Below are 18,867 nucleotides of genomic sequence, written 5' to 3'. Positions count from 1 at the left end.
TTTTAGGGCTTCCTATAGGCGGCGAATCTCGAGGAGATTATCCTTTAGCTATTATTCTTAACGTAAGGTAGTAAGCCTGTTTTAAGTAGCTTCTTAAAGTCTCCCTACTAGTTAAGGGCTAAAGGCTAGTTAGCTATATCGACGGTTAATAATATTATTAAGAATGTCGTTAATAGGCAATTCTAGGTTATTACCTAGAATTATAGGTTCTTTATTAATAGGCTCTATACTACTAGTATTATCGTTACTAGCGCTACTAGCGGCGCCGCGGTTGTTGTTACTTCGTAATAAGCCGGCTATTATAAGGGGTAATACTAATAATATATTATAGGCCTCTAAGATACGGATATAGCGGAATTAGTAGGTATCGGCTTAGTACAATTAACTTAGTATAATAGGCTATATAGAAGGCCTTGCTTAATAATTAGTATAGTTGTTTTTAATAGAATAGTACGTATAGGTCCCGTTCGTTACGAAAACTTCTTTTCCGATCGCGACGATCCTATCGATCCTAGCGATCGCGAGCGATCGCGACGATCCCGAGCGATCCCGAGCGATCCCGAGCGATCCTAAGCTATCCTAGAACGATAAATAGGTAACTTATAAAAGTTAGACTTTTGCCTAATACTATACTAAAAATAGAACATTTTTGTTATATATTACTAAGCCGTAAACCTTCTAGATAAAAAGATATAAAGGAAAGAAAATCGCTTTTCTAGACATTTTGCTTCTAATTTATCTTTTTTCTAGTAGGTTTATAGCTTAGTAATATAGTAAAAAGATACTCTATTTTTAGTATATTATTTTAAAAAAATATAAAATTTATAGATTTTCTACGAAACTAAAGCTAGGGAACAGAAATAAGCAATATAGTATTTTAGCTTTTCTAAGTTATACTTTACTATTTTTAGAAATTTAAAAAATAGAACTTAAAGTTCTACCTACTAATAAGAGTATTATAAATTTTCAAGTCTTAATACCTAGTAGTTATCTTAGAATCTAGAAAAGAATCTCGAGTGTTTCGAGTATACTTTTTTTCAAAGTTCTGCTTATTAAGCGTCGGCTTTTGAAAGAAACCTTAACGAAATATCGGCTACATTTGACGAAACCTTAACGAAAAAAATTTATTTATAAAAAAAACCTACGAAACCGCTAAATTTAACCTATATTAGTACGTAATACCCCTAAATACCTCGTAGTACTAGTAGTAGTAGTAGTAGTCGGGCTCTAACTTGTCCTACGTCCTTTACGTTCCTCGGCCTCGAATTTCGGGATAGCCCGTCCCGAAATTTGCGATCGTAAGGATCCTATCGATAGGATCGCGGCCCCGCGATCCCGAGCGATCCTATCCGATAAGATCTTTAACGTACGATCCCGAGGATCCTAAGGATCCTAAGGATCCTAAGCGATCCTAAGCGATCCTATCGATAGGATCGTCGCGATCGGAAAAAAAGTTTTCGTAACGTTCTTTAGGCGTAATATAGTTAGATCGATAGTTTTCGTAGCTATACCGCTAAAAGCTTAAAATAAGGACTATCTAGCTACTACCCTTAAAGGGTAGATCGAATACTATATAAGAAGGGTTATATTAGTAGGTAGATAGGGTAGTAGTAGGTATAGGTAGTATTCGATAAGGATTTAGAAGGAGAGGGAGGAAGGTAGGAGAGTTAGCCTATTACTAAGCGCTAAGCCCTACCTAAGGTATTAAGACCCTAGCTTTACTCGAGCCTAGTTATATACTAATTACGTATAACCTCTTTAGTCCTAATAAAGAGACTATAATAATACGAGTCTATATATATATACGACTCTAAGCCCCTTTTAAAGGCCTATCTCTCGGACCTCTAGATATCTAGATAACCGTAGAATACTAGGTATCTATATAGTAAGGTAAGAGGGAAAATACTAAGACTTTTATCGTAATCTAAGATTTAGTCGTAGTAGTTAGAACGCGACAATAACGCCTTGTCGTATACTATCTTAGACTTTAAGGGCTTAGTTAGATATATTGCGACGGACCTTAGCTACTTAGATCGTTATAGTTCTATAGAGATAGTTATATTACAGCCTCCGAGGGCAAATAGCTGTATTCTATAGGCTGTTTTAGCCCGGTTTGTTCTTAGGCTTGTAGGCGAAGAATTAGTGTCGTGCTGTTGAAATGTCGTAAAAGTCCAATCAAAGCTTAATGAAAGTTTTAGCCCGGTTTGTTCTTAGGCTTGTAGGCGAAGAATTAGTGTCGTGCTGTTGAAATGTCGTAAAAGTCCAATCAAAGCTTAATGAAAGTCGATGTTACGTAATTCTTCGTCCCACAAGCCTGAATGGAGGTAGATCCGCTCCGCCTCGATCACTCCCTTCTCGATCCGCGCCTGACCTCCTTCATGTCCGCTGGCATTGCTTGCGGCATCAGACCACTATCCAGCGGCGGTAATTCTTCCAGAGAACATCCTGTCCGATAATCGTCCCCGTTCAAAAGCACAAACTCATTCTGACCATTCTGACCGTACTGCGCATCAAATCCGAGTTGACCGGGCTTCAGATCTCGCAATCCTCTAGCCCGCTCGTTTGGTCCTCGAGTTGTGTGCTCCAAGACCTTCTTCATAATCGCATCGAATGATGGCCTGTCCTCGTCGTTGTACCGGGTGCATGCTCTCACGAGATTGAGCAGTTCTTTGCTGTAAAAGCTCTGTGCAGTGGCATCAAATTGCGCTGGCTCTTTGAGATGCTCCTGCTGAAAGTCGTGCTCCCCATCTGCTGGAGCGGCTTTGCCTTGGATCATTCCCTGCCGAAGCGTACGAGGTTAGCAGGTGTCTCAGATATGGTGCATGTCTTGAACCCAATAGTCTTACCCATAGGACTATGCCAAATGCCCACACATTGGTCTTCGCTGTCATTGGCTTAGTGTGCGGCCACAACCCCAGCAATCCTCCATATTTACTAAGCAATAACAGCTGCTCTGGAGCTTGATGATGGGGTGTGCCCGCCACTGGAATTTGTCTTGGTCTCCTTTTGTCCCATTCGCGCTTCACGAATGCTAAGCCAAAGTCTCCAAGCTTCAACTCAGGGTAGCCGGGATATCGCGAAGTAGAGGGCACCCCGATGAAAACATTCTCTGGTTTGATGTCCCTATGGATGATTTCTTCCCACGGCATGTTTCCTTTTCGCCGGCTAAGCTTGCCACGCTGCATCAGTAATCCGGCCAATGCAAAGGTTTCAAGCGCATGCCAGCAAAAGGCTTCCGGCAGCATAATACACTGACTGGACATATCGTCGACCCAGTTCATTGCTCTTGCGGCTTGACCCATATTTGTGCTGTATGGGCTGCCATTCGAGTTCAGAACCTCGTAGAGGTCTCCATGCGGGCAGAATTCCAAGAAAAATCGCGATTTCTGTTCCTCCCGCCACATATTCCAGCAGAACATCTTGCAGATGCTACTAGAGCCGGGCTTGTCTCGCAGACGTAATTGACAGTCCGCTCTGCTAAAGGTCAGTTCCTGCGCGAATGGTTGTCTTGATATAACTTACTCTGTCAGGATTCCCCGAGCCGTGTCGCTGCCTTCAGTCCAGTTATCCTCGTAGGTCCAAAAACCAGAGTTCAATGACTCTTTCACGACGACGCGATTCCCAACTTTCCCGTCGTCGTTGAGCTGGACCCAGAGGCAAGCCTCTCCATAACTGCCGCGCCCAAGAAGCCAGCCACCGTACCACCCTAGATCACTCGTCAGCTGCGCGTTGAAATAGGAAAGAAGCAGCCTCAATACCTGAGTCAAGATCCAAATCTGCACGTGCAAGCTTATACGACTCATACACCCCATCGATGTCCCAGTCAGGCGGCATATCTTCATCGTCACCCTCTGATCTCTTCCTCTTACCCAAAACCTGCAATTTCTTCTTCGCCTGCTTCCGCAAAGCCGGAATATCCACTTCCATCACCTTCTTCAGCTTCTCAATCTTCTCCTTATTCCTCTCCATCAGTATCGTACAATACTGATCTCCAGCATCGTTGACCTTCCCGACTCGATTGGCCCGCAGGACCACGATATTTAGACGCAAACCGTCAAGCGCACCAGCTAAGACCTTCTGTCTCTCCTCAAAATACTCGAACCTGGGTCGACCGCCAATTTCATCTCCCTCGTCGTCAGCCGCCCCACGATATCGGCTTGCGACTTCAACGTCATTTTCCGCATCAGCGACGCCTTTCTTTCCGTCCAAGTAATAATCATATGCGTCGGCACTTTTCGACCGGACTTCGGGAGCATGCTTCAGCCATCTTCTGCGGAGCTTGTTACGTTCTTGAGGTTCGAACTCGACTTCCCACGGCTCATAGTCGGTTTCTGGATCTCTTCTGGCTTCTAATTCGAAATTGACGTAGCGCTCTTGGTCGCGAGGCTCGACCAAGACGTATTGCGGGTCCGACATTGTCGAAGACTTGTATCGAAAGCTTCAGTATACTTTCCAGCCACACATTTCAAACCTCAAGTGACGCATTAAATCTTGCAGGACGCAACGGAGCTGCTAGTATCATTGTTCTTTGTCCTCTTCAGGACCGGATCCGGATCCTCAATACTTTTTGTTCTTTCAGCAACGATGTCTTGGCATAAAGCCAAGCATAATCTCATCAACAGTATGATCAACTCCAATTCGAAGACCTACACAACAGGTCTTAGCACGTCATCTAGCAGCATAAAATCCATCGCACCACAGAAATAAGCACTTCATCCCCTCCTTTCATCTTCTCTGTGACCTCTGAACCCACTCAAATACACCCGGGCACACTCAAAAACGCGTCAGGTCGGCACTCCACGATCATTGATCGTGCATAGTAGCAGAGAGAGAATGGGCAGTACGTATTATTGGTCTGTAATCCCCCCGGTCTCTTTGTCCTTGAGGTGTGGCTTGCGACTCAGGCCAGAATGGTATTGTATTTCCTTGAATCCAGTCAATCTGACGAGTCAAATTTGCAACGCTCTACCTTTGTCTTTGAACTTGAAGTCCGACTTGGCTCAATGGCGCAGTCATCCGATTAAGCGCTTGACAGATGTGGTGGGCGTCGACAGCGACGCGAGGCCTTATCGGCCTCGCTTGATGATGTTTTCGCTCTCTGCAGCATACCTAGTACTACCAAGCCGAGGGCGATTGTTTTGCTTTTGCCCTGCGCCTTGACTTCAATTCTTTGTCCGTAGGCAAAATTCCACACAGACAAAGACAAAATGGATGCATGGGAGTGGACAGCAAGATCCACATCGTCGAGTAAATAGGGGTATCATTCAATCTCCTCGTCGTCGCTTCGTACCAGCATGTCCATTGCTCTCGGGCTCTCCGTTCACCAGATCCTCGCCGTCCACGAATTCCATCTCGTCAGCCTGGGCGGTGCTCTTTCTTCTGAACTGACCAGCGCCGATGGCCACTATTTCATCCTCGCTGTCAGAATCGTCCATGTCCAGCAGAACGGGCATACGAAACTCCTCTCCGGCCTTCGCTGTGCCATCCTTGGCATTTCTGCCCTCTCGCTCCAGCTGCTCTTCATCCACAGTCAACACGTCCACCTCCTCATCTTCTTGATCGAGTCGTCGCTTTTGTAGCTCGGACTGATCGTGAATGTCAAACTCATCTTCCAGCTCGATGTACTCCACGTTCTCTTCTACCTCCACGAAATCTGGCGCAAGTGCAGACCATCGTTGAGGAGTGTTGATGGACCACAGGTAGATGCGACCGCTCTCAACTCCTGTGGCTGCGACAAATGGCCGCACAGGATGCCACTCCACAGCTCCCAGCTCTTCTTTCGGCCCTTCCAGAATCTTCACCAATGATCCGTGCCCTCTCTCCCAAATGTAGATGTCGTGGTTCATAAGTGTCGAAGCCATGACATAGTCAGCATTGCTGCTAAAGGCCACGTGGTTCCATGACAGGCGATTGACAACATCCTGGAATTTGTGTTCGACTTCCAAGCGGATGCTGTCGGGCTGCAGATTGGGATTTGACAAGTCAGGAAGCTTGATGGTGCGTATTATGGTGTCAGAAGCGTTGACGAGGAGATCTCGACCGGAGCTACTCAAGCGGATGAGCAGAATAGGCTTGCTGCACAGGCGATTGCTGTGAACAGTCTCGCGGGTTTCGGTGTTGATGACATTCAGCCATCCCTTGGTGGTGCCGGTGATTATGTACTTTCCACTTGGCGTAAAGGCAGCGACAGTGGCGAAGTGCTTAGCATCCGCCTTCTCGCCACTCTCTTCGTGAGGCGCTCGCTTGGGCAGGTTGGGGAGGGCCATCTGCTTGACCTTCGTGTCGTGAGTGAAGTCTGCCAGCACAGGCCTATACTCGTATAGAGCTGCTACACACATTCTGTGATTGGCGGGATGCAGTTCTGCGATGTAGACTGGCGCGCCCAGGTTGACCGTGCGTACTCTGCTGCCATCTTGCAAGTCCCACAGGATCACCTTCCAATCTATGCTGCTACTGAGCAGGTAGCGGCCACTCTTCTCCCAGGACAACGACTGCACAGTCCTGCCAGCAGTGTGGCCTTTGAGCTTTCGCGCAACTCCATTGGTCTCGAGGTCGAAGATGGCGATTGTGCCTTTGGCGGTGCCGGATGCGAGCAGGTCGCCGCGGTGGGAGAAGCGGATGCACACTGCCTGGCCCGACGATCGCAGGCGCGCCGTGAGAGTCTCGGGAATGTCCTGGGCCAGCAGAATCGGGTCGGAGAGGGGCAGGTTCATGGCGTGAGGCTACAGTGGTGAGTCACATGTGAGTGAAGGAGTGAGGGTATGCGGTCAGACGACGCATAGGCTGTAGTGGAGTGTGTCGTGACGGCGACGGTGACTCCGGTCAGCGTGGAGGCCGCAACCGTGAAGTGAAGCCAGCGCCAGCACGCGGCATTCGGATGGAAGTGCAGTGCCCTGCTTTCTCTCTTTGTCGGCTGCGAGCCTTTCGGCCTGCGCAGCGACTACCGCAATCGCACACTCAACATCCACCTCCTGCGACAACCACACCTGGTCGTTTGAGTCTATCGCGAACAATTGGCGCACGGCAAATCTGGTGAAATCCGAATCTGGAGCTTCGTGAGTCGTTCGTGACTGCGACGCCTGCATCCCTGCTCTGCACAGCGCGGGACTGGCCGCGGCTGTCGCTCCGTTGCCCTTGCCTTGTTGCCTTCGCCTTCGCCTTCGTCAAAGCCAACCTCTACCCTCGCACCTTCCACCGCGAAACATCCACTCACCCACCACCGTCAACCCATCCGCATATCGCCTGGACGCGCGATATTGCCACTTCTACCGCAGGGCGCCCCAGCATATCCAACAGTCACGTATCGGTCGCCGGCCGGCCTACGAACGGGCGCGCAACACGCAGCGCAACCGCAGCGACATTCTTCCATCCAGCGCAATCGCGCGACATCGCCATCGTCGGCGCATCAGTAATTCATCGACTAGTTATCATTGCGGCGAGCACGAGTGTTTCTGGAGGCGCAAGGCGCGGAGGCAGCCCTCCTTCGAGGTGCGCGCGTTGATAGGGGAGGTGCGAGTGGTGCGGGTGGCAGACCGCGTGAACAGCGCAACGGCAGCAGTCAGCACGACGAGTCTGCGTCCGGTGTCCGGTCATCAGAAAGCGAGTCTGCGCATCGAGTGCAGCGGTCAAGAGCACGTAGCAACGGACGTCACTCGACCCGAAAAGTCTCGCTCCATCGCCCATCATGGCAACCTTCCCTCACTCCTCAGCGCCGCTCAAGACGGTGCAGGAGATTCAATTCGGTCTCTTCTCGCCCGATGAAATCAAGAGCATGAGCGTGTGCCATATCGAATATGCCGAGACTATGGACGAGCAGCGCCACCGACCGCGTGAGAAGGGCTTGAATGACCCCAAACTCGGCACCATCGATCGCAGCCAGATGTGCGCTACCTGCGGCGAAAGCCAACAGGAGTGTCCTGGTCATTTCGGGCACATCGAACTTGCTGTGCCCGTCTTCCATGTCGGTAGGTTGGAGACGAAACTCACTTTACATGCCCAATCGCAAAACATTGACTCACGTGACCAGGCTTCATCACCAAGATCAAGAAGATCCTTGAATCCGTTTGCCACAATTGTGGTAAGCTCTTGGAAGATGAGGTAAGGATATTGTCTCTCACCTTTCCTTTCTGTCATCTATGCCCTTGGATCAGTGCTCACAGTGTCCCATTAGAGCAACCCTCTGTTCAAAAGAGCCGTCGGACTGCGAGATCCCAAGCGCCGTTTCGAGGCCGTCACCCGCCTATGCAAACCCAAGATGACCTGCGATCTCGATGCCAAGAACGATGACGAGCAGGAAGATTTCGGCTCCAACCCAAAGAAGGAGAAGCGCCCAGGGCACGGCGGTTGCGGCAATATTCAGCCAACCATTCGAAAGGAGCAGTTGAAGCTGAATGGCACCTGGAAACTCGGCAAGAACGAAGATGGTGAGGACAATGGTGTCGAGAAGAAAATCATCACACCTCAAGAAGTACTCCGTGTTTTCGGCCTGATCTCAGAGGACGACCTTCTCCGTCTGGGATTGAACGTCGATTATGCCCGTCCGGAGTGGATGGTCCTGACAGTACTTCCTGTCCCACCGCCGGCAGTCCGTCCTAGTATCTCGGTTGACGGAACCAGCCAAGGCATGCGATCGGAAGACGACTTGACATACAAGCTGTCTGATATCATTCGCGCCAATTCGAATGTGCGACGCGCCGAGCAGGAAGGCTCACCGCAGCACATTACCGATGAATTCACGTCTCTCTTGCAGTACCATGTTGCGACCTACATGGACAATGATATTGCTGGTATGCCCAAGTCGATTCAGAAGTCTGGTCGTCCTCTCAAGGCTATTCGCGCTCGTCTGAAGTCCAAGGAGGGTCGTCTCCGAGGCAACCTGATGGGCAAGCGTGTCGACTTCTCTGCACGTACTGTCATTACCGGTGATCCCAACTTGGATCTCGACCAAGTCGGATGTCCGCGGTCTACAGCCAGAATCCTTACATTCCCGGAACGAGTTACACTCTACAACATCCACAAGCTGCAAGAGCTTGTGCGGAACGGTCCAAATGAGCACCCAGGAGCCAAGCACATCATCCGAGAAGACGGTTCTCGTATCGACTTGCGGTACCACAAGCGAGCTGGCGAGATTCAGCTGCAACTTGGCTGGATTGTCGAACGCCATATCGTCGACGGAGACTACATCATTTTCAACCGACAGCCTTCTCTCCACAAAGAGTCCATGATGGGTCATAGGGTGAAGGTGATGCCTTACTCTACCTTCCGTCTCAATCTGTCGGTCACATCCCCATACAACGCCGATTTCGATGGCGACGAGATGAACATGCACGTTCCTCAGGGCCATGAAACTCGTGCCGAGGTGGCCAACCTGTGTGCTGTTCCTCACAATATTGTTTCTCCTCAGAAGAACGGACCGCTCATGGGAATTGTTCAAGACACCATGGCCGGTATCTGGATGATGACGAGACGTGATACCATGATGGATTATGAGCAAGTCATGAACATCTTGATGTGGGTGCCCGGTTGGGACGGTGTCATTCCGACTCCTGCTATCCTCAAGCCTAGCCCACGCTGGACTGGCAAGCAGATAATATCACTTGGCCTTCCGCTTGGACTGAACATTTTCCGGAAGAGCGAGGAGGGCGATATTCCCTTGCTAGAGAAAGAAGAGCCCGTCCTCATCCAGAATGGTGAGCTTGTCTGGGGCCGCTTTACAAAGAAGCTGGTCGGCGCTTCCGGTGGCGGTGTCGTACACTACATCTTCAACGACAAGGGTCCGGACGCTACGGTCGAGTTCTTCAACGCTGCGCAGCGCATCTGCTGCTACTGGTTGCTTCATCATGGCTTTAGCGTTGGCATTGGCGATACTGTCCCAGATGCCGATCTGGTCGCCAAGATCGAGGAACAAGTCGTCAAGTACAAGACGCAGGTCGAGGAGTACATGAGCGAGGTGCAAATTGATAACATGGAGGCTTCGCCAGGTATGACGGTCCGTGAGACATTTGAGAACAAGACGAAAACTGCGCTCGACAATGCCCGAAACGGAGCTGGTGACGTGGCTTACAAGGGCATGAATGCCTGCAACAACGTCGGTACCATGGTCAAATCCGGATCCAAGGGCTCTACAACGAACGTCTCCCAGATGACTGCAGCAGTCGGACAACAGTCTCTTGAAGGCAAGCGTCTTCCATTCGGCTTCAAGGACCGCGTGCTTCCGCACTTTCCCAAGGATGACTATTCACCAGCATCCCGCGGGTTTGTGGAGAACTCCTATCTACGGGGACTGACACCACAAGAGTTCTTCTTCCACGCCATGGGAGGTCGTGAAGGTCTCATTGACACTGCTGTCAAGACTGCTGAGACTGGCTACATTCAGCGTCGACTTGTCAAAGCACTCGAAGAAATCATGATCAAGTATGATGGTACCGTACGCAACTCACTCGGCGACATTCTACAGTTCACGTATGGTGAGGATGGGCTCGATGCTACATACATCGAAGCACAGAATCTTGAGATCATTACTTCGTCTAACGAGGCTTTCGAGAAGAAGTACAAGATCGATGTTATCAGCCCTAGCAGCAAGGATCAAACCTTGACCTCAAATTACCTGGAGGTTGCGAACGAGCTGTCAGGAGATGTTGAAGTCCAGCAGCTTTTTGATGAAGAATTTGAAGCCATCAAACACGATCGTGCGAAGATTCGGCAGAATCTCGACGATGCTGATGATCGCCGCTTCCTACCATTGAATGTTGGTCGTATGATCGCGAACGCGAGGAATAAGTTCAAGATCAACGATAACAGCAAGAGCGACCTTGACCCTCGGGAAGTAATCCCCAAAGTTCGATCTCTTCTGGACCGCCTCAAGATCATTCGCGGAGATGACGAGCTGTCCAAGGAGGCTGACTTGAATGCTACGCTCCTGTGCAAAGCCCTCTTCCGCTCCCGTTTGGCGTTCAAGCGACTTGTCAAGGAAGACAAGCTCAGCAAGCTTGCGCTCGACAACATCCTTGGCGACATCGAAAATCGCTTCTTGCGCGCTCTTGTCAGCCCGGGTGAGATGGTTGGTGTGCTCGCTGCGCAATCCATCGGAGAGCCAGCCACTCAGATGACGCTGAACACATTCCATTTGGCAGGAGTCACGGCGAAGACCACCACCAAGGGTGTACCGCGTCTGAAAGAAATCTTGAACGTGGCTGACAACATCAAGACGCCGAATATGAAAGTGTACCAGCTGCCCGAGGCACGCGCTGCCCAAGACTCTGCGAAGCTGCTTCGCTCCAAAGTCGAATTCACAAGCCTTCGTGGAGTTACCGATGCCGCTGAGATCTACTACGATCCGGACATCGAGAGCACCGTCATCGATGAAGATCGAGACATGGTGGAATCCTATTTCATCATCCCAGAGGAGGGCGCTGACTCTCCCGATGCGCAGAGTCGATGGCTCCTCCGCTTTGTCCTGGGACGTCGACAACTGCTTGACAAGGGCTTGACAGTCACTCAGGTTGCCCAGAAGATTAAGGAGGTGTACACCTCTGATATTGCTGTCATCTTCTCCGACGACAACGCTGAGCAAACGGTGGTTCGTGTTCGCATGTTGAACCGGGGCGACAAGGACGAGGAAGGTGATGAGTCATCGGAGGATGACACCCTGAAACAGCTTGCCGAGCACATGCTTGACAATGTCATCCTTCGCGGTGTGAACGGTGTTCGCCGTGTCTTCGTCTCCAAGGCCAACCAGATCATCGAGAAGCCGAATGGTGCGATGACCCAGGGTGGCGAGGAAAGCGTGGAATGGTACTTGGACACCGATGGTGTTAATCTGCAGAAGGTTTTGGCAGTTGACGGCGTTGACTCCGCTCGCACGACCTGCAACCACTTCCAGTCGACTATGAAAGTGTTCGGCATTGAAGCTGTCCGTGCTTCTCTGATGGCAGAGATGAAGGACGTGTTGACTAACGACGGTTCTTACGTCAACCATCGCCACATGGCAATTCTTTGCGACGTCATGTGCGCGAGAGGAGAGTTGATGGCTGTTACTCGTCACGGTATCAACCGCTCGGACACTGGTGCATTGATGCGCTGTTCTTTCGAAGAGACCGTCGAAATCTTGTTCGATGCTGCATCTTCAGGCGAACTGGATGACTGCCGTGGTGTTTCCGAGAATATAATTCTCGGTCAACTGGCGCCCAGCGGCACTGGTGAGTTCGACATGCTTCTCGACAGCAACATGCTATCAACAGTCACCGCCACTCAACGTCCAATGCAAGTCGGTGCTGCCGGCGGGGCAATGTCACCAATGTCAGACGGATCTATGACTCCATACGATATGGGCTCACCAATGTCCGAGAGCGGCGGAATTGCTGGTCCAGACTATGGAGCCAGCTTCTCGCCAATCATCAACCCTGGCCAAGATGAAGGCGGTGGTCTTACTGCTTACGGTGGAGGTTACGATGGCGGCGTGAGCCCGTACCGTGGAGGAATTTCTCCCGGATATGCGCCTCAGAGTCCATTCTCGGGTGGCTTCTCGCCCTCGTCGCCCGGTTACGCTGGAGGCTATAGTCCCACCAGTAAGTATCATTGTTCACAGGATGAAGGAAACTTGCTGATCATACGCTCTAGGTCCCGGGGGATATAGCCCGACCAGTGAGTATCATCGTTCACGCTGTGGAAGATTCTTACTGATCATACGCTCTAGGTCCTGGTGGCGCCTTGACCTCCCCTGCCTACGCGATGACAAGCCCTGCATAGTAAGCTTCACTTCTGCCTTTGCCTTCTTCTACTGCTAACCGCTTTGCAGCTCACCCCAAAGCCCTGCGTATCAACCGACGTAAGTTTCATGTCTGCCTTGACTTCTTCTCATGCTGATTCTTTGCAGGTCGCCCAGCTACAGTCCCTCGTACGACTTTCTTCCTCGACCAGCTTTGACTCTCGACTAACCGCTTTGCAGCTCGCCGTCGTTCTCGCCGGGCTCTGGCTCCAAGGTCTCACCCACAAGTCCCTCATGAATGTCTTCCCACCCTTCTTTGCTCTCAGAACCCCAGCTAACAGCTTTGCAGATTCCCCAACATCGCCGAGTTGCAAGTTTCCCACCCTTCTTTGCTCTCAGAACCCCAGCTAACAGCTTTGCAGATTCCCCAACATCGCCGAGTTGCAAGTTTCCCATCCTTCTTTGCTCTCAGAACCTCAGCTAACAGCTTTACAGACAGTCCAGCCAGTCCCTTTGGATCAGCAAGCAACAAGTATTCGCCAACGCAAGTTTTCCTCTCTCTCCCTTCTTCAGGCATCAAGCTAACTTCTGAGCAGTAGTCCCTCGTACTCACCATCGCAAGTCTCGTCTTCTTCTCTTCGAACATCAAGCTAACTTGAACCAGCTCGCCGGCGTTTTCCCCTGGAGCAGCAAGCAACAAGTACAGCCCAACGCAAGTTTCCCTTCTTCTTCTCCTTCAAGGCATCAAGCTAACTTCTGAGCAGTAGCCCGGCTTTCAGTCCATCGCAAGTGTCGCTCTTCTTCTCTCGGCGCATCCAGCTAACTTGAAACAGCTCGCCTGCTTGGAGTGCGCGAGGTGGTGGCGCTCCTTCGGCCCGCTCGCCCGTCTACTCACCGTCGTAAGCGTGTCCCAGCCCAATCTGAGAGGCAAAAGCTGACAGTCATCGCAGAAGTCCGGCATATCAGAACTCAGGATCTGATCAGTTTAGCCCTTCCTCGCCAAATGATCAGTTCTCTCCCTCTTCCCCGAAAGATGGATAGATGGCCAGTGTAAAATTAGTAGATACCCATGATTCCGCCTCATGGCGACGGACAGCAGAAATGTAACATCATGAATTCAAATTTGGATCTCTCTCATTCTTCGTTAGCCAAGTTTCATCTTCAGTGCATTATGCCTGCAGGCCGCATCCTCTTGCCTGCGTTACCGAACACCTCGCGTCTCCACTCCGAGGCTTTCTGCTTCTTTGAATAATTATACTTGGATGTCAGAGTATTTTAGCTGCAGGCCGATCAGCGCCACATTTAATTTCCGAGGCATTCCTTCGTAGATAACCGTATCCAAGAAGTGTCGATATTGCTAGCCAAAACAGGCATTCCGCAGACGCAAGGGTCTATGACCTTATGTCGTCGAAACCTAATAGTATAGGGCCCATTTTCTATATAATAGGAGGTGTTATAGGCGTTACTGCGTGTATCTATTGTTACTACAATACTTATTAACTCTAGCTCTTTAATATAGCCTATCTTATCCCTATTTCTATAACTTACTAACTGCGCTATTCGCTATTTAGTCTATCGACCGAAGGCGCCTTTATAAAGGCCGCTAAATACGATTAGGTATAGCTATTCGTCTCTAATATATAGGAAGAGAAGCCTCTTAATCGTTCGAAGGATAGTAAAGGACGGAAACTAATACTACTACTACTACTTGTAGCAATAGTATAGGCTACCGAGGGTAACATAACCTATAGCAATATAGGCAGCTATGTTTAGCAAGATAGGATAACGAGACTGTCGCTTAGGCTAATAACTAGAGCCCTATAACATAGGCATTATAGAAGTGTAATATAAACAATGTGCTATACGAGGTTAATGCTCTATCTACAATGTAGAAGGAGGCCTCTTATATAGGCTTAAAACTGGCCTATAGGTATAGGGCCGGTTACTAGCTAATATCCCTCCCTTTCTTCGTATCTAACTAGACACGCTTTATATTGCGCGCTTAAAACAAACATATATGCATCCTTAGCGTTCTTAGCTAAGGCTATTCTTAGAACTCCGTAATAATACCCCTAGGGTAGCATTAATCCTAGATACTATAATTATATAAAAACAACTTCCTAAGCAACACTATACAGACTTACTGTTGCTTTAACGCGCCGTAATCCTTACTAGCAATAACCTTATCTGCTAGTCGGCTCTCGAAATCTCCTCTGTACGCGTTAAAGCTATTAGTACCGAAGTACTATCCCTCGTAGAAAGCTTAATTAACGAGGAGGTTAATAGCCTTTTCCGTCGTAGCTTTCTCCTAATTATATAGATATTCCTTTAGTCCCTCGTTATTAAGCTAGAGGATCTGTTTAACTTCGTTCTAAATAACGTAACTTAACTAAGGAATCCTACTAACTAGAGCGTCGGAGATATAGCCGAGGCCTTCGACTAAGATAGCCGCAGAGAAAGCGAATAGTACGAAGGAGTTAGAGGCTAGGAGGGCGGTTAGATTGCAGTGCGCTTTAGCAACCTAAGAGACTATTAAGTTCTTATAGCCCTTAACCTTAGTGCCGTTAATAACGCGAGAGTAGCCTAGGTTAATTAATATACGGTTGCTCTTAGTCTTTAGATTACTATATAGTAGGTATAGTATCTAAATAGAGACCTCGCACTCCTTTAGAGGGTTGAGGATCTACTCCGCTTTACGCCCCTTACTATTAGGCTAACTATCGAACATATAGTCGAGGTCGTCGTCGGTAAGGTGCTTGTTAGTAAGCTTACTGATCTTAGTTAGTAGGACTAGGCTACGAGCCTTAAGCTTCTTAACCTAGTTCGCAAAGACCTCGGGCTAATATATGCCTTCGACAATAGTAGAGCAGCTAGTCTTATCCTTAGATATAAGGCAGACCTTAATGCGTAGGTAACTAGCACTCTCGCTAGCTACGAGCTTAACTATATCTTGTCCGAGACGAGCAGACTCCTTAGAAGGACAGTTCTCGTAAGTACCGCTAACCTTAAAGAACTTAGTAGGCTTAGGGACGGAGATAAGCTCGTATACGTAATTAGGTCGAAGGGCGATAGCTAAGAGCTATAGGGTAGGGTGCTAGCGGACGATTTAGTTGCTTACACTATAAGTTTAAAGGGTATTGCGGCCTTCCTACTTAGACTTAGGCATCGTACGTATATACTAAAGGTATATTTCAAACTCCTCCTATATTAGGTCGATAAGGAAAGGAAGATATGCTCTACGAGGCTCTTGCAACTAGCTAAAGACTTAAGGGAAGATAGTATTACTAGTCTAGCGAAAGCGGTCGAAGGAAGTGCCTTAGCTAAGGATGCCGGTAACGAACTTGCTCTAGCGATCTATTAGCGTAAGGGCGCGAGTAATAGTACTAGTAGGGTTGAACGCGTAGAGTCCTAGAGATATCGGGGCGGCAATAGGGCGTCTAGGAAACTAGTTAGTATAGGCCTAATTAGCTTTAAGGGCAGCGAAGGCGTCTTAATTAGGAACCTTGCGACTAATCTTTAATAGGCGACCGACGAGGACACTCGCCTTAGCACTAGTATAGAGACTATAGACCTTAGCGGCCTTCTTAATATAGTTAGCATATATAGAGAACAGCTCTTCTTCTAGCTTACTAAGGTCGTCGAGCTATTAATAGATAGAGAGGGCAGTAGGAGCTTCGCCTATTACGGCTTTAGGAACTATATCGATCTTAGTAATAAGGTACGTAATAGAGTCGCCCTTACAAGAACTATAGATATTCTTAGTTAATAGGATCGGCGAGAGCCCTCTATCTCTACGCTCGCTAAAGGAGCCTTCGGAGGAGACATCTTCTAGTAGTATATCTAGTATATTAACATCCGAGTTACTATAGTTAGTACTATAGTTAGTACTAGAAGGGGCGCTATACTTCTTAGTAGCCTTACGGAGGGCCTAGCGAGTATATAATGCCTTCTTGCGCGCTGCTTCGGCCTTAGCGCGCTCGTCCTTAACTTCCTAAGGGACCTTACGGTTGCGGGTCGAGCGACGGTCTTAAGCCTATATCTCCGTAGCGAGCGCGAGACTAGTAGCCGTATCGGCCTCTGTTTCTAGGCGAAGAGCCTTACGTTTAAGGACATTAACGATAGGAGCCTCTTAACCTTCGACAATAAAACCTATACTATTAATACGATAGCCCTTCTCTTTTAGTAGATCCTTAGTTGTCTATACGTTAAGATCGACCTAGATAATCGCATCGTAGTGCTTCTTCTAATAGGATGTCGTAAAGTCGTTAAGCGTAAAGGACAAGTTAAGTAACTGCTTGCCTACCTTCTTACTAGCGGTAGATATACGATAGATTATAGTACGGGAAAGGTGCTCGGCGCCTTAACAACGGACCTTGTACTTGTTAACGAACGAAGAGACCTACTTAGTACGCTCTTATCTACCGTAGGCGAAATTAATAAGGCTCTTAGGAAGACTGCTTAGTCCTCCCTAATATTCGAAGGCCTAGTCGAGGGTCTTAAAGCGTAAGCGAATCTAGGTGCCGGCCGTCTCGAGGCTATAGACGATAGGAAAGGCTTATTCGATATCTATATCGTTAAGAACCTCGCGCTTAAAGACACGCTTACCGATAGACTAACGCAAGTTGTTTATACCGTACGTAACTAAGATAGTAGCCTTCTTAATGTTCCTATTAATAACGCGTAGTAGGGTACGAGCGTTCTAGATCTTCTCTTAAGGGTCTTTAAGGGCGGTAACGATCTAGAAGCAGTGCTCGAGGCTAGTTACAGCAGCTAAGGCGCTGTCGGATAGGGCTTCGATCGGGACTAGTACGCCTAGGTTTAGGGCTAGTAGGTTGCTACTGCTACTAGCGCCTAGCGGATTTAGGGCGCCGGAAGACATCTTAGTCGACCGGAGCAGAAAGGAGTTAGTAACGAGTTTTATAAAAACGTTCGTAGCTTGTTAATAATAATTAAAGGGTTTAGATAGAAGGAGGGGGAGGGGGTAGGCGGTAGTAAGTTAGTTAGTATTCGAGTAGAAGAAAGAGCTTAGAAAGCTCGCCTTAAATAGGGTGCGAAGGTAGCGTAGTCCGTATATTCCGGTAAAGCAAACGGATAACGATTATATATAGACCCTAAAAAGTAAAGCTATATACGAGACTCCTTTATTAGTAGGGCGGCTAAAGTTTAACAATCGATCTAGCTAATTGCTAGTAGCGACTACGCGCTTTTGTTAACCTCTAGCTTTCGTAGATTCCCGCGTACTCGAAATGTAACTAGTTAGTTCGAGTACCTAGTAGTAATCTATAGTAGTAAGGCTAGCGGGACTAATAATACCCCTAGGGTAGTATTAGCTTTTCTCTAGAGATGCTCGGTAACTAAGAGCAAATCGCCTAGGCCTAGCGTAGCTTATATTAGCCCCTAGCACTATCGTTATAGATATAGCATTACCTTTTATAGTAGCAGGTATGTGAACGTAGCCCGTACGTTCTTCTTTCTTCTAGACACTAAGCTTAGCGGCCTAAGGTCCCTATTCTTAGAGGCTATAGGCCTAGGTTGCTACGTCTATCTAAGAGCTAGGAAGGGAGAGGGATCCTCCCTTTCTTAGTGTCCCGCGTAGCTAGTACTAATTAGGGCAGGAACATCCTCTAGCAGAGTATCTTATTGTCGTTATTACTTAAGGAAGGTTGCTAGAGTCTAGGAATCTAGAGGGAAGTAGTCCTAGAAGGGTAGAGGGGCTAGGTTCGGCTATCTTCCTAATACTACCCCCGGGGTATTATTAGGAAAACGCGCCTCGTATAGTTCTATCTAAGGAAACAAGAGCGAAGGAATAAAGTTATAGCAATATCAATCGAAGGTAAAGGCAAAAGTAAAAGACAATAATAGGATAAACTAAAAGCAATAAACGAGAGCGTAAACATTAGTAGGAACAGACAATAGGTAAGGACTAAAGGTATAGGGCGGCACTGTATTAATAGCGCGGAGAACGATCGATAAGAGTAAGGAAGCAACGTAGTAGAGGTAGGTAGAGGCAAGGAAGAGCAAGCAATTATTTAGTCTTAGGGTCGTCTAGCTATAATTCTAGGCGGTCTTTATCGCTAGACTAGTTAGGTTCCTCGGAGTTAGAGTTAGATAGCTAGAAGTCTAGTTTACTATTAGAATCGGAATTAATATCGGAAACGCTC

At 48.4% G+C, this 18,867-nt stretch overlaps 3 protein-coding genes across 3 annotated transcripts; 1 reads left to right on the top strand and 2 right to left on the bottom strand.

Moving 5' to 3' along the window:
- Positions 1 to 1,914: 1,914 nt before the first annotated feature.
- On the bottom strand, positions 1,915 to 4,416 carry MYCFIDRAFT_80440 (uncharacterized protein; the record flags this gene model as incomplete). The annotated part of the gene is made up of 6 exons (XM_007927793.1): positions 1,915 to 1,926; positions 2,326 to 2,328; positions 2,372 to 2,779; positions 2,847 to 3,318; positions 3,523 to 3,706; positions 3,759 to 4,416. 6 exons carry the CDS (start codon positions 4,414 to 4,416, stop codon positions 1,915 to 1,917), a joined length of 1,737 nt encoding a protein of 578 aa, XP_007925984.1.
- Positions 4,417 to 5,264: 848 nt separating this feature from the next.
- On the bottom strand, positions 5,265 to 6,713 carry MYCFIDRAFT_36175 (uncharacterized protein; the record flags this gene model as incomplete). The annotated part of the gene is made up of 1 exon (XM_007927548.1): positions 5,265 to 6,713. One exon carries the CDS (start codon positions 6,711 to 6,713, stop codon positions 5,265 to 5,267), a length of 1,449 nt encoding a protein of 482 aa, XP_007925739.1.
- Positions 6,714 to 7,684: 971 nt separating this feature from the next.
- Positions 7,685 to 13,842, top strand: MYCFIDRAFT_58269 (uncharacterized protein; the record flags this gene model as incomplete). Its single annotated transcript, XM_007927697.1, has 15 exons — positions 7,685 to 7,964; positions 8,027 to 8,097; positions 8,171 to 12,566; positions 12,619 to 12,642; positions 12,695 to 12,746; positions 12,797 to 12,828; positions 12,947 to 13,002; positions 13,056 to 13,076; positions 13,129 to 13,149; positions 13,202 to 13,250; positions 13,303 to 13,323; positions 13,371 to 13,418; positions 13,471 to 13,491; positions 13,540 to 13,605; positions 13,657 to 13,842. The coding sequence occupies 15 exons, from the start codon at positions 7,685 to 7,687 to the stop codon at positions 13,758 to 13,760; spliced, it is 5,262 nt and encodes a 1,753-aa protein (XP_007925888.1). The 3' UTR covers positions 13,761 to 13,842.
- Between the last annotated feature and the right edge of the window lie 5,025 nt (positions 13,843 to 18,867).

The sequence above is a fragment of the Pseudocercospora fijiensis genome (genome assembly GCF_000340215.1).
Source record: "Pseudocercospora fijiensis CIRAD86 unplaced genomic scaffold MYCFIscaffold_4, whole genome shotgun sequence".
Taxonomy (NCBI): domain Eukaryota; kingdom Fungi; phylum Ascomycota; class Dothideomycetes; order Mycosphaerellales; family Mycosphaerellaceae; genus Pseudocercospora; species Pseudocercospora fijiensis.
The sequence above is the reverse complement of the archived record's forward strand: the minus strand, read 5'-3'. Positions and strand labels throughout refer to the sequence as shown.